Source organism: Typopeltis vanoorti, chromosome 2 (assembly GCF_054136105.1).
Source record: "Typopeltis vanoorti isolate ZY-2024b chromosome 2, IOZ_Tvanoo_1.0, whole genome shotgun sequence".
In the NCBI taxonomy this organism is placed as follows: domain Eukaryota; kingdom Metazoa; phylum Arthropoda; class Arachnida; order Uropygi; family Thelyphonidae; genus Typopeltis; species Typopeltis vanoorti.
The window spans coordinates 171,568,459-171,583,668 of record NC_143550.1 but is presented as its reverse complement, the minus strand read 5'-3'; the positions used below and the strand labels follow the sequence as shown (position 1 = coordinate 171,583,668).

Genomic DNA, 15,210 nt, shown 5'->3' with positions numbered 1-15,210 from the left:
CTAGCTGAGGAATTAGATAAGCACTAGATCGACATAAGACGGGTGACTGAAACAAAAAAGACAAAAACTGGTGAGTTCTTTCAGAACAATAAATACAAAATGTAATATTCAGGAAATGACAATCAAGGAAAAGAATGAGTAGTCATAGTATTCAACACAAAACACGAGGCTAATCTTCTTGAATGGCAGGCAGTCTCAAGTAGAGTGATGTGGGCAAATATGAGAATGGGGAACTGGACAATGAGACTTATTTGTGCCTATGGTTCCACAGAAGGTTCTACTAAGGTAGAAGTGGAGGAATTTTTTGAGGCTCTAGAGAAAGCTACTGACACAATGAAAAAGGAAAAGTTGGTCTTTGTTGGGGATCAAAATAGCTGAGTAGGAAATGATTGTCAGACATACAAAATGTTTTGGGAAAATTTGGATAAAAGAACAAAGCTAATAATAATGACAAATACCTGTTGGATTTCTGCTCAGGACATGGATTGGTTATTACAAACACCATGTTCCAACATAAATATGTGCACAAATTCACATGGAGAAAAGAGGCAAGGAATAAGAAAAGTCTCATTGACTATGTTATTGTTGATAGTGATGTTTTCTCCCTGGTGCAGGACACTAGAGTGTACAAAGGATTTGAAATTGGAAGTGATCACTATTTAGTCTTGAGCAGGAAAAAATTGAATTTCATATTGAAAAGAATAACATGTAAGAAAGTTCTAAAGCGAATAAAAGTTGAGCAGCTCTCAAATGTGAACTGTAGACTAAAATACACAAAGATTATTGAAGAAAAAATATAAGAGTTTGAGAACAGGAACCAAACCTTGGAGATTCAGTGGCAAGCCTTGAAGAAAACCTTGATTGATTCAGCCAGAGAGGCATGTGATGAGGATGTCTGCAAGGATAGAAAAATCAGAACTCCATGGTAGACACAGGAAGTTAAAGAGGCAGTGAAGGAAAAGAAGCATATCAAAAGTTCCTGGCAAATAAGTCAGCTTTTGCTCTTAAAGAATACAGAAAAAAATGGAAGAAAGCAAAACACTGCGTAAAACTAGCTAAACAAAAGTCATGGGAGGACTTTGGCAAGAACATAGAAAATAAATACTAAGAAGGTGGTAAGATATTTTGGATATTGTTGAAGAAGCTTAGAAATGGAGGAAAGAGTGCTGTAAAAGGAGTTAGAGATGATAAAGGTGACATGAAAACAGGAGAAAAAGATATCCTTGAAGTATGGAGTAATTACTTCGAAAAATTGCTAAATGAAACAAGCAGTGATAGCACAGTGGTAAAAAACACTCCAAAGGCTTGAAATATGGAAAGGCAGCAGGACTAGACGATATTCAACCAGAAATGCTGAAATATGGTGGTACAAAAGTCTTACAGTGGCTGCACTGTATAGTTCAGAATGTCTGGACACAGGGACGAATTCCCGATGATTGGAGTAGAGCTCTAATAGTACCCATATATAAAAAGGGAAATAAAACTGAATGTGAGAATTACAGAGGTATTTCCTACTGAGTGTTCCTGGCAAGATCTATACAAGTATACTTGAGAAATGGTTGAGAAGAATTGTGGAAGAAAAGCTTGGTGAAGAACAAGCTGGATTCAGGCCAAATAGAGGCTGTCAGGATCAGATCTTCACTTTACGACATATAGTTGAGAAAGCATGGGAATATAACAAAGATCTGTATTTAAGTTTTGTCGATCCTGGAAAAGACATATGACAAGGTGCCAAGAGGAAAGCTATTCAATACGTTACAGTTATATGGTGTCAATGGGACATTATATCAAGCAATACTTTGTCTTAATTTGAGTTGTAAGTCAGCAGTTAGAATTGAAGGAAGTACAGGAAGATGGTTTAATGTTAAATCTGGTGTGAGACAAGGATGTACATTATCTCCTCTGTTATTCGTTATCTATATGGATCACGTTATGAAGGAAAATGTTATTAAACATGATATCACAACTGGAGATGTTAATGTCAGCTCTTTGCTTTATGCGGACAATGTTATACTTCTAAATAAATCCGCTACAAGTTTGCAAGATTCCCTGACTAAATTGAATAACTGTTGTAATAGATATGAAATGAAGGTCAGCATTAAAAAGACAAAGACAATGAAAATAGGTAGAATTGTTGAAAATGTCAACTGCGTTGTGAACGGGGAACCTGTGGAACAAATAAATCATTTCAGCTACTTAGGCACGATTTTTAGTGAAGATGGTAAATTAAATATGGAAATACACAACGGAATCAACAAAGCTGGTATGGTAGGAAGTCAATTGAATAAATTCATATGGAATAAGACAGAAATTAGTCGGAACACTATATTAGCTGTATATACAAGACAGTGTTCAAACCAGTTTTAACTTATGGATCTGAGAGCTGGGTCAGAAGTAAAACACTTGACAAAAGACTAGAGACCGCAGATATGAGAGTCCTGAGAAAGATTAGAGCCGTGAACAGATGGCATCAATGGCAATATTATATTAAAAATGAGGATATTAGGAAAGAACTTGACATTGTCAGGTTCTTTCCTAATGAATGCGGGAATGTGTTAGCAGAGCTAATCTGAGATGGTATGGTCACTTGAACAGAATGGGCAAGGATTGATTACAAAACACGTGTTCTCTGCCAGGTTGCCAGGAAAATGACCCAGACGAACACCAAGATAAAAGTGGATTGATACAGTACAAAGTGCCTTAGACGATAGAAATATAAGATCTGGTAATGTTGGGGTCTTGACAAGGAACAGACTGATTTGGAGGAAAATTGTAGATAGGAAGTTAGTAATGATGTAAATTTTTCATGTAGTACTATCATATCCTGTACACCCCTTGAGAGTACATGTCAGGAAATTGATGATGATGATGATGGACAGATATCATTAGAACAAATGGCTCTGGATCTGTGTGTAAGTGTTTTTAAAATACCACACTGTTGGGCTGGATAACGATGTGAATGTTTATATAGGTATATTCCTCTGTATGTGTGTGTGTGTGATTTTTTTTTTTCTACTGTGAGGTGGAGTTTTTGGTGTTGGCTGTTTAGGTAGGTGACAAAAGTACCCAAATTGTCTTGTCAGTGGAGGCCAAACACATCATCGACAAAGCATAACCACCCTAAAGGCTTGCATGTAGCTGTGGTAAGTATTTTGTTTTCAAAGTGTTCCATGTAAAAGTTTGCTAAAGGGGAAAGGAGAGGGGGGGCAACCCATAACAGTACCATTAATCTGTTTGTAGATTTTTGTCCTCCCATCTAAAGTAACCTGCACACATAGTGAATTTGAATAATTCAAAGATGTCAAGGGGAAATTTAGACTTTATCAAATCAAGAGTGTCTATTAGTGGTATACATCAAAACTAACCATTATATCTGAATTTTTAAGGATATGATTTTTAACTAATGATATGAAATGGACTGAATTTTTTTTTTTTATTATTTTTTTTATAAAAGTAGAGGAGTTGCTAGTAAGGGGAGCAAGAGACTTGGCTAGTTCTTGGGCAAGTTTATAGGTGTGACTATCTATGCTATCAACTATAAGGCATAAGGGGATATTAGATTTGTGGAGTTTTGGTAATCCATAAATGCGGGGTGGTTTAGCATGAACATGTTTTATTTTTTTGATGATTTCTTTGGGCTAGGAGGTCACTTCCTTTGAGACACAGTGGGGTCTCAATCTATAATTTGGTACATAGAACTGTTACAAAGGAGATCTTGCATTTTTTCCCCTTCATCTTTGTTATAATCCTCTCCATGATAACTGTTTTATTTCCCTTATCAGCTTTTGTAATAACAATATTGTTATTTCTATATAGCATTTTTAAGGCAGCTATTTCATTCTTTGGTATATTACTTTTTGGTGGTTTAGCCTTGTTTAGGACGCTTGCTATATCTAAATGCACATTATTAGGCTTGTGCAGGCAGAAGATCATTGATGCCCAGTTCTATATTCATCATGATTTCTAATTTTGGAATTTGTTTGGGTGTAACAGCAAAGTTATGTCCCAGACTGAGAGCATTTTTGGCTTCTTCAGTAAGTTGCTATTGGAACATAGTATGTTGTAGAATTTCAAATTTCTTCAAGTGCCTGCGCCTTTGTGAATTCTTTTTTTTTTTGCTGCGACTTTGGAGATGTCATGTAGGACTGTCCACATTTCAGGACCAAAAAGTATAGTTGACTAGAGAGAAGTAAGAGGAGAGATTAATTTTTGCAAGAAAATATTTTCACAAGAGTTTTTAGACAAATTATTTGACAGAATTCCTATTCGAAACTATATGCATCAGCTGAAGAAATTCAGCTGAATCAGAACAAAATGGAATTGACACAAAATAGGTTGCATTTTTTCATTTTTTTAAAAAAAAAAAAGAAAACTTTCATGTCAGGAAATAGTTGACTTATTAATAGGGCACACTATGAGGTGACTTGGAGGTCCTAGTCAGTTGTTGAATTTCTTTCTGGACACACACAAATTCTTTGGTTATCTACTTTTGACACTGTGGCAGTTTTACTCAGTGAAAAATGAAATAAAACTCACTTAAGTAGAAAGAAATCTTTTATATTGCATTGATTTAAGTTAACTTACCGTAAATAAAGAGTTCAAACCCCATACAACATCCTTAAGAGTTCTGGTTGGTGCCCATCCTATGAAGCAAAAATACTGCCATAATGAGAAGTTTATAACATAGCCATAGAGGAATTTATGTTAATATTATTATACACATATAACAAATTTTCAATGAACAAATCATGTATATTAAATCAAATTGATTAAATTGATTAAAGTTTGCGCCTGAAAATATCTTCAGGACTGGGGTAAGGTAGTACAACACCAGGCAACTCGTAGCAAAGGTGGACCAAGCTAACATCTCAGTATGCATATTAATGCATAACATTATACATATCCGCAAGGAGATGTGTTTTGCATTATGGGATACTGAGATAGGAGTGATGTTAGTTGGTCCACCATAGGAGTGATGTGCTTAGGAGTATATCATCTGCATAAAGCAAAGAGCTAAGTTTGACATCTCCAATTCTAATATTAGGCTAAATGCCACTTTCTTTCATAATATGATCCATATAGATGACGAATAAGAGTGGAGATAATGTGCATCTTTGTATTACCCCTGATTTTATATCAAACCATCTTCTTGTATTTCCTTCAATTCTAACTGCTGAGCAACAACTTAAATATAGACTATGGATTGCTCTGTATAATGTTGAATTGACCCCATTCAATTGTAGTTTTGAAAAGCTTTTCTCTGGACTTTTTTCCTTGTCATATGCCTTTTCCAGATCTAAAAACTTAAGTACAGATCCTTGTCGCATAATTTCTCAACTATTTATCTTAAAGTGAAAATCTGATCTTGACAACTTCCATTTGGCCTGAACCCTGCTTGTTCTTCTCCAATTTTCTCTTCCACAATCTTTCTCAACCTCTCATAGTACATGAGTACTATGAGAGCTCTACTCCAATGATTGAGAATTTGACCTTATGACCAGGCCCTATGAATTATGTAGTGTAGCCACTGCAAAACTTTTATACCTCCATATTTATGGTGGAAAGAGGAGAAAATAGTTCAATTGCATAGGAGGCTCCAAGACCGATGTAGCAAATTACTGACTAATCAGCATATCAGGAGTTGTTGTCAAAGTAATGGCACAATTGGCCAAGAGCAAAATACAGAAATGGATAGATGGAAATGGGATACTGTATTGGGGAGCAGCATGATTTTGTGAAGGGTAGGTCACACCTTAGTAACTTGCTCACATTTTATAATACAGTGACAGCTGAGTTGGATAAAGATGATGGTTTACAGTGATACTGCTGGACTTTGCAGAATACTAACCAGTAAACTGCAGCACACGGGGATGGATAAGGGTTGGTGAGATGGAGAGATATCAGAGAGTAGTTTATTCAGGAGTAGAGTCCAAAAGAAAGCCTGTGACTAGTGCCGTGCCACAGGGTTCGGCTCTTGAACTGCTACTGTTTAATTTGTTCCTTAATGATATAGGAAAGGATCTGAGAGGAACTGTTCAGTTATTTGCTGATGATGCAAAGTTGGGTAGAGCAATAGTGAATACACGATGTCAAAATTTTTTGCAGGATGATTTGGATAGACTGGCACTGTTCAAAGGGAAACATATGTCAGTTTGATGTGGCAAAGTGTAAGGTTATGCATTTTATTTTATTATTATTACGTGACACCTCCAGGGAGTCCAAAGATGCATCGAGGGAGGGCACCTACTCTCCACCACTCATATCCACCCACCACAACGAACAGCAACTACCTTCATCATCTACACCAATGCCATCTACCACCACCACTAGAATTTTCACAGACAATCGCAGCCATCCATGCCCATGGCGTGATTCGAACCCGCAGCCTTTTGGCTGGAGAGTGGATACGCTAACCACTTGGCCAGCCAGGCCAGCTGGCCAAGTGGTTGGGGTGAAAAGATTACCAGTTGTATACCACATTGGTGGAACTGTACTCCAGGAAATTGACGAAGCCAGACTTGGGAGTGTTAGTGGATAGGGAGTTAAAGTTTATGGAACACGTAGCAAAAGTGGCTAAAGCAGCTCATCAGATCACTTGGTTACTGAAGAATATTTGATGAGCAGAGACAAGCAGGTTATTGTTCCTCTTTATTGAGCCATGATAAGATCCCATCTTGACTACTGCATGCAGATCTGAGTGCCAGGGTTTCTTGGTGATGAGGAGGTGGTGGTGGAGAGGATCCAGAGGTGACTAAGGTGGTAGCAGGGAATGAACCTTACAAGAACACGTTGATGATTTGTGGATTACACAAACTTGTTGATAGGTGGAAAAGGAGTGATATGATTGAGACATACAAATTACTGAAGGGTTTTTACAAAATCAATTCATAGGAAATATTTCAGGAAAGGTGTGGTGGTAGTGGGAAAACTGGGGACCATCCATGGAAACTGAGTAAGGATGTAGCTAGCAAGGGTGCTAGAACTAGGTTTTTTGCTTGGAGAGTAGTGAATGAGTGGAATAGGTTGCCAGAGTCTGTTGTGGGTGCCATGAGTGTGAATGAGTTCAAAGCAAAGCATGAAAAATACTCCACAAACGTTGGATAGTTCTTGATATGATCTCCCTCATATCAAGGTCTCCCTCAATGAGTCAAAGGACTCCTTGGAGTTGCCTGTAGTAGTAATAACAATCATAATACTTAAGCATTCATTCCTGGTCGAATCCCATCTAATCCAGCATTTCTGTCTTTGCATACAACTTCACCACATACCTCCCTAGCTGAATCAATGTCCTCATCAGAGTTTGCCACTGAGATTCCAAGGTTTGGTTCTTGTTTTCAAACTGCTGCAAATTTTCTCCAATAATGTTTGCATAGTTGAGTCTACAACAATTTACCTGTAAAAGTTGCTCAACTTTAATTCTTTTTAAAACTTTCTTACATACTGTTCTTTTCAATGCGATATCCATTTTTATCCTGCTTAGCACTAAGTAATGGCCATTTCCAATTTCAAATCCTCTGTACGCTCTTATATTCTGAACCAGCTTTATGATATCGCTATCAATGATGATGTAGTCAATGAGGTTTTTTTTTTTTTTTTTTTAAATTTCTCATGTGTTCTCACCATGTGAACTTGTGCACATCTTTATGTTGAAACATGGTGTTAGTAATGACTAGTCAGTGTGCTGAGCAGAGGTCCAACAAATGTCTACCATTTATTAGCTTTGCCCTTTTCTCCACATTTTCCCCAAACGTTCCTACATGCCTGGTAAGATTCATTTCTTATTCTGCAGTTCAGATCTCCAACAAGGATCACTTTTTCCATTTTCTTTATGTCAGCTGCCTGTTCCAATAACTTAAAAAATGGCCTCCACTTCTTCCTTAGAACCTTCTATGGGACCATAGGCACAAATAAGTTTCATTGTCCATTTCCCCATTTCAAAGTTTGTCCACATAACTCTACTTGAAACTGCTTTAAATTAGGAAATTACTGATTGTATTTAGTTATGTTACAATTAGCTACTTACATGGTGCTTTTTAGAATTGTCTGTTATTGTTTAATTGCTGTACTATGATCCTGTACTGAAGATGCTCATAACATTTAGACAAAAATTTCACATGAAATAATTTTGTGAGTTCTCATCTGTTTTTATATAAATTACTAGCTGGATTAATAAGAAAATGTACAAAAAAAAAAAAAAAATAGACGAGGAATGAAAAACAGTAACATAACAAACTAGTAAGATCAGTGACAAACTGGTTTGTTTCAAATAATAGACTGTGTAAGAAAGAAAGGAGAAAACTAATTGTGAGGTTACTGTGAAACTTGTATAGTGATAGATTATTAGGTGGAATTTAACTGGTTTAAGAATAACTTATTTTAATTGCCACATGAAAGTGATTAAGGTCTATTTTCATATCTTTAATAGCATTTGTGACACACACACTGGTGCCCAAAAACTAAGAACACACATCTGAAGATACAACCACAAATTCAGAAGAATCAAGCTTGTGGCAATTTGTATAACTAACTCAAAGACATCACCAAGATGATTTCACACAGGGAAGAATTATTGGAAAGCTTGAAGAAAGACACAGAATTGTTGATATTGCAAGAGAGTTTGGAATCTCACATCATTGTATCCAGGCTTTGAGCAGCATTTTAAATCAATGGAATGTGTTCTGGACATTTGCTAAGAGGTTGCCCTCACTCTACCATGGAGCACGAAGACACATTTTTGTAATTGACGCACCACAGCACATCAGCTTCATTCAAGCACAGGTATCAGGTAACCATAAAAGTTTGTGTGGTTTTCTGTAGAGTTTGCTGCAATGACTTGTTTTATTTTGTAGTGGTTTGTAGAGTGCAATTTTTTGTGTGTCATAAGGCGCAGATACACGCCAATCAATCGGTGAGCTCTAACTTAGTGTGTACTCTTTTTCTGTTACTTTGAACCCTTTTAAAATGTCAGTTGCACCGGGAGTAATTCAGACTTGTTTGCTTTAAGAATTTAAAGTCATTTTGAAGGATTCAGAAGCATCCTGTAACATATGTGCAGCATTTGGAAAAGATGTGGTAGCAGAATGTACTGTGCAGTGCAGAAATAGTTTAAAAAAAATTGTTTCTGGTAATGAATCACTTGCAGATGAATCATATTCAGGAAGACCCTCCATTATTGATAATAAAGAACTGTGTGCAGCTGTTGAAAAAAAATTCAAGATTAACATCAAAAATTTTTACAAATGTTTAACATGAGTGGTGAAACAATTCATTTACAGTTGCATCAACTGAGGAAATCATGGAAGCAAAGCAAATGGGGTCCCACATGCATTATCAGATGACAATAAACTTCAAAGGCTATCAATTTGTTCTTCATTTCTTTCATGTCATAAAAACGAGCCATTTTTGGATTTACTTGCTCACTTGCGATGAAAAATAAATCTTGTACTATAACAGGAAGAGAACTTATCATTGATTGTCATCAACTGATCCAGTACTACACACTTCAAAGGCACTGCTTCATTCCCAGAAGACTATGCTTTGTGTGTGGTGGACTGGAGCCGATATCGTCCACTATGAGTTTCTCGCTGTAGGTCAAACAATTACAGCCGAGATCTACTTGATGCAACTCAAGCGTGTACAGGATGTGTTACTTCAGAAACAGCCAGGACTAGTTAATTGGAAGAAAGTGCTATTCTTACAGGACAACGCAACCTCATACTGCAAAACTCACCCATGAAGAGATTTGTGCTTTGAGGATGGGAGATACTCCCTAATCCTCCATATTCTCCTGACATTTCTCCAAACGATTATCACCTTTGTTTGGAGTTAGACAATCACATGCGAAACTGACAGTTCTGCAATAAAACAGAGATTGATGAGGAAGTTGCTAGGTTTATTACTTCTAGAGAAAAAGTTTTATAAAAGTGGAATTTACAAACTTGTATCTCATTGGGAAAGAGTTGTAGATTTTGAAGGTGCTTATTTTAAAGAATAAAACATTTTATGAAAATTTCTGTAGTTTAATTTTTATTATGAAAACCACATGAACTTTTTTGGTTACCTGACACATGGATATCTCAACAAACTGGCAAGACACCTGCGACAAGTAGGCCTATATGCCTGAAAGCATGTCGTCTGCATCCTTTTATCCACAGATCCACAGCTCATTGTAGAACTTGTTTTCAGTAGTGCTGCATTCATAAAAATTAGACAAGCCACCAATGGGCTAATGTACTCTTTATAGATGAGTCGTTTTAGTCTTTTCTCAGATTCTAGATGACACTTGATCTGACATGAAAGTAGTATTGCTTACCATCACAAGAATGTTCTTGAAAGGGATAAATATGGTGGTACTGAGATCTAATGAGGAGGCATTATGCTTAATGGATGCACTGAGCTATAAGTGCTGGAAAAGGGAATTATGACAAGTGAATGATATTGCACCAGTCAATAGTCCCTTTTTCCAGCACTTATAGCTCTTCAACATCATGTCTGAATTGTTCCATGGTGCTGTAGGCAAAGAATTTATCTTTATGGATGACTATACCACACCACACCACATTGTAAATGAGTAGTGGAGATACTTCTAGAGACTAAGAATATTAATCAAATCAAGTGGCCAGCATGCTCCCCAGATCTCAATCTCATAGAATTTTGGGAAAAACAGATTACAAGCCATGTATCACATTGATGGTACTGTACTCCAAGAAATAGATGAAGTTAGAGATTTAGGGGTGGTGGTAGACAGAGAGAAGTTCAGAGGGCATATTGCTAAGGTAGACTATAAGATTACTTGACTGTTTGAAGAACACAATAACATGTAGAGATAAGTTGTTATTCCTCTACATAAAGGCCTTGATACACCCACATCTGGATTACTGTGCTCAAGACTGGTCCCCAGGGTTTCTTGGGGATGAGGAAGCACTGGAGAGGATTCAGAGGTGAGTGATCTGTGGAATGTTCCCTATGAGGACAGATTGAAGGTGTGTTGATTGCAGAAGTTGGTTGATAGGAGAAAAACAGGGGATATGATAGAAGCATTTAAGTTGCTTAAACGGTTTTATAGGATTGATGCAGAGGAAATGTTTCAGCACTTGGCTAGAGAGACCAGAACAAGGGGTCATTCCTAGAAGTTGCATAAAGGTATGGTTTAGTAGGGGTGTGAGGATTGGATTCTTTGCTTGGAGAGCTGTGAATGAGTGGAATGGGCTGCTAGAGTCAGTTGTGAGTGCTTTGTCTGTTAATAAGTTCAAGGACATGCATGATAGATTGTGTAGATAGATTTGGGTCTCCCATGATGAATTCTTTAGACTCCATGGAGGTACCTGTATAATAATAATGATAATGGAACACAATAGGGAGATGCATTGTTGTTCAAAATTCCTCTCTAGAAAATAAACAAGGCCTTATCTTTGCTCTGAAGGAGGAGTGGGCCAGTTTGCCTCAAGAACTCCTGAATAACTTGGAGCTAAGCAAGGTACAATGTTGCAAGAGTTGCATTGCAGTTCGTGGTGGACATATTCCATACTGAAATGTTTCTCTGCATAGTTTTCTGTAAGCATTGTACATTAATTTAGGGGCAAATGCTGGTCTTGAAATTCACGCTTGCTCTTGTTATCATTCAGGGAGTGAGAGGTGTGATTGAAGTCCGATTAGCAGAATAATGAATTACTGACCATTTAAAACTATATATTTAGAAACTTATGTACATTTAATCATACAAATAAAACATTTATTTTACAAATGATATTCTATCTTTTTCAATTTAGCTACTTGAATACAAAATCTACCCTACGGTTCTTCTTTATGAACTGGTCAATAACATTGTCATAAAAAGTTGGTTGTAACTTAACACACACACTTGTAAAGGCTGGCTGAAGCTCACTGGCTAGAGATATTTTGACTGCATATGGCCCGTGTTTAAGATGACGGGAAGGGAGCGGAAATGGCTATGCGCGCACATGAAATCACAGTGCTGCAGTGAGGACCTAGAAGCTCCCACAACCAAGCAAGCCAAGGTAGCTTTAACTAGACAAGCAAGCATCGGCCTTTGATACACAACGCAAAGCTCAATTATTGCCGCACAAGCTTAAGACATCTTCTGTCTACAAAAATAAAAGCTTAAATGGAATGCTTATAAATGCATGCATTTATTAACAAATAAATATTACTTCTTTCTCAAGTAATGAGCTTGTGCAGCAGGCATGGAGAATTCGCTCCTGATTAATTCCTTAACTACATCCTTAGGAAATTTGTAACTTTTGCCAAAAATATATTGCAATTTAATCTGTATGAAATTTATAACACTTTTTTTGTGCAATATAATTTATTAGTATGCTGGAAATAAATTTTTGTCTACATTTGGCTGTAGTCATGAAAAATTTTCCATATATAGAGATACAAAAGTAACTTGTCCTTAGCTTTTGGACACCAGTGTAGTAGAAAGCAAATACTGAAATGTTGACACGAGAAGTTAAACCTTTATTAAATTAGTATTTCAATCTGAATATGTGCAGGTGTGCTTATTGAACTGACTGCATGATTGTGAGATCACATGTCATCATTTTAATGATACTGTTTGATAATTACTAATTGTAGCATCCTTGTGTATGACTGTGTAGTAGAGTTTATTTTATTTTTTTGATATATTTATACCACATGTGATAGAAATTATGTTATTCATGGTGCCAATGCAAAGAAGAATAATGGCAGATAAAACATCATTGTGCAAGGGGTTTGACATGGAGGATTTTGTGAAACGTAGTGTGTGTGCTGTGTATTTATTACTAACAGAAAATGGAGTATGGTAAGAGAGTGACAGTGGAGATAGTGTGTCACAGATATTTTACATGCCAGAAATGTCAGAAGCAAGAAAATGAAGTAGTGGAAGTTAGTGTTGAAAACTATGAAACGAAGTGCTGAACTGAATGGAGTTCTGGGTTTAAACTATGATGAAAGAAATGTGAAAGAGTATAAATAAGGTGATTGAAAGTAGCAGTAAGACATTACATGCAAAAGTTAAACTGACAGACCTAAGATAAATGATAGACGAATGATAAGAAGTGAGGATGAAAGTGTGTTGACCTGGTAGAGATAGTGAAGAGCAGTGAGAAAGTAACTCACAGTATGCAAGCAGAGTTGGTGAAGATGAGGCAACTGTGGAGTGAAATGAGGAGATTAAAGGTATGTATGGAAGGGGAGGAAGGTTAGAATAAAGGATGAAAGTGTGAGAGAGGTGTCCAATGATTGGAGAATGACCATGTATGGGGGATTTGATTATTAGAGGTGTGATAAATGAGAAGGTGCATAAGGTTTGTTTTCAAGGGGAAAGACTGAGCAAAGTGAATGCAGCATTAGATATGAGGAAGAAGTGAGCAAGAGAGTTGATAATGGAAATAGGCACAAATGATCTGGATGGCAACAAGGAGAATGTAAGGATGGATATCATGAGGTTGCTGAGGAAAGTCAAAGATAATTTGGTAGGAAAGATAGTCAGCATGTTGCCCAGGTATGATAGTGATGAGATTTGAGCCTCCATGGCTCAATCAGTATAAATAAAGCCCTTTGGTTGGAAAGACCTGGGTTCGATTCCTGTCTTATGTGAGGGACCTTTATCTAGTCTATTTTGACTAAAGGTGAGTCAGCCAGTTTCATATGGAGGTCAAGGGTTTTTCCACCCAGAAACTAAGATTTTTCATCCCTCAGAACAGGCAAACCAGCCCCGTGAATACACATGGATCTACAGTCATAAAAATATATATATACTTAATCCCTCATTGGGGGGGGGCTCAACCCTCCACAAAGGAATAGGGGAGAAAGGGGGGACCCGTATGAATATTATTATTATAGTGATAAGATGAGACAGTGAGTGAGGATTATGAATGGGATGCTAGTTGAGATGTGTGAAGAGACAGGAATTCATTTTGTGAATGTTTAGGATGCTGAAGGACAGATAGAGCTGCATAAAAGAGACGGGTTAGATTTAAATGGATATGGTGTGAGTGTGAGTCAGCTGGGGAAAAACTGTAGCTGCAAGAGAGAGAGATGACTGAAGTGGATGGAGGACCCGAGGAAGCAAGAAGTTATGTGGAATGGTAGGTAAGTAGAGTAGGAGAGCTTGTGAAAAGAACAAGAGAAGGGAAATAGTGAGGTCAGGGTGGATAAGGAGCACTGCATGAGAAGCATAGATGATGGACATAGGAGGAGATGTATGTGTGCAATAAGAGATTGGTATGACCAAGGATGTGGGAGAAACAAACATGTGTGAGGAGAGGTGTAAGATCAGTGATGATAGAAATAAGTGGAAAAAAAAAAGGGGGGGGGTATGTAGTAGTCAGGTTGGGGAGGCTTGTTATAGAACCAAAAATAAGCTAGTATGTTCACAGATGCTAGAAGTATTCAAAATATTGTAGCAAAATATTAACAGAGTATATTTGCCCAAAATTTACTGAAACAAGTGAGACATGATTGGATGAGGATGGCAGGAATAGAGATGGATGGATGGATGTGATGTTTTTTTGTGAGGATAGGCAAGATAGGAGGGGAGTGCTGTTGATGGCAGCAGAGGAGTTATCTCCAACTAAGGTGGAGATGAATGGAGCAAACAGTGGAAGTGGTTTTGAAGCAGTATGGTGTAAGGAGGAGGTGAACAGAATGAAATATGTAGTTGGGTGTTGCTCTATATAGCAGGTAATGTGGAGGGCTTTGAGAAGGAAATGTATAGGAATCAGTCTAGCTGCAAAGAAAAGGGTGATCATTATGGGTAATTTTAATTATGGTAAGTAATACAGACTGGAATGAAGAGACATCATCTGGGAGCAAAGAGAATGAATTTCTTAAGTTTTTGAGAGACAACCTTAGTACATAAAAGAGGGTACATGCAGATCAAGGGTCTTGGATTTGATTATCTCATTAGAGGATGTTATTGTAAATGAGGGATTGAATTTCCCTCCAGTTGGGGAGAGTGACCATGAGGTGATTACTTTGGTAGTGGGCAGTTATATGAGGGCTTCTGTGAGAAAGGGATATATATGTGGAACTATAAGGCTGATGATTTATGACAAGTTCAGAAAAAAGCTTGCAGCTATATCATGGAATGAAGAACTGGAAAGAAAGGCACTCAATGCTGCTTTGGACGTGTTCAGGAAATGTCTGGCAGAAGTAATGTCTGAATGCATTCAGACATTACTTCTGCCAAGAGGTTAAATAAAG

The 15,210-nt window shown here is 37.3% G+C and overlaps 1 protein-coding gene across 3 annotated transcripts in view; it reads right to left on the bottom strand.

The window, feature by feature from the left end:
- The window catches only part of LOC150109666 (NEDD8-conjugating enzyme UBE2F-like), a 148,676-nt gene that overhangs the window by 51,449 nt on the left and 82,017 nt on the right, over positions 1-15,210 (bottom strand). For all 3 annotated transcript variants that reach the window (XM_090409615.1, XM_090409607.1, XM_090409623.1), the window contains one exon: positions 4,585-4,643. In XM_090409615.1, coding sequence (XP_090265741.1) covers positions 4,585-4,643 — 59 coding nt within the window. The remainder of the gene's footprint in view (positions 1-4,584; positions 4,644-15,210) is intronic.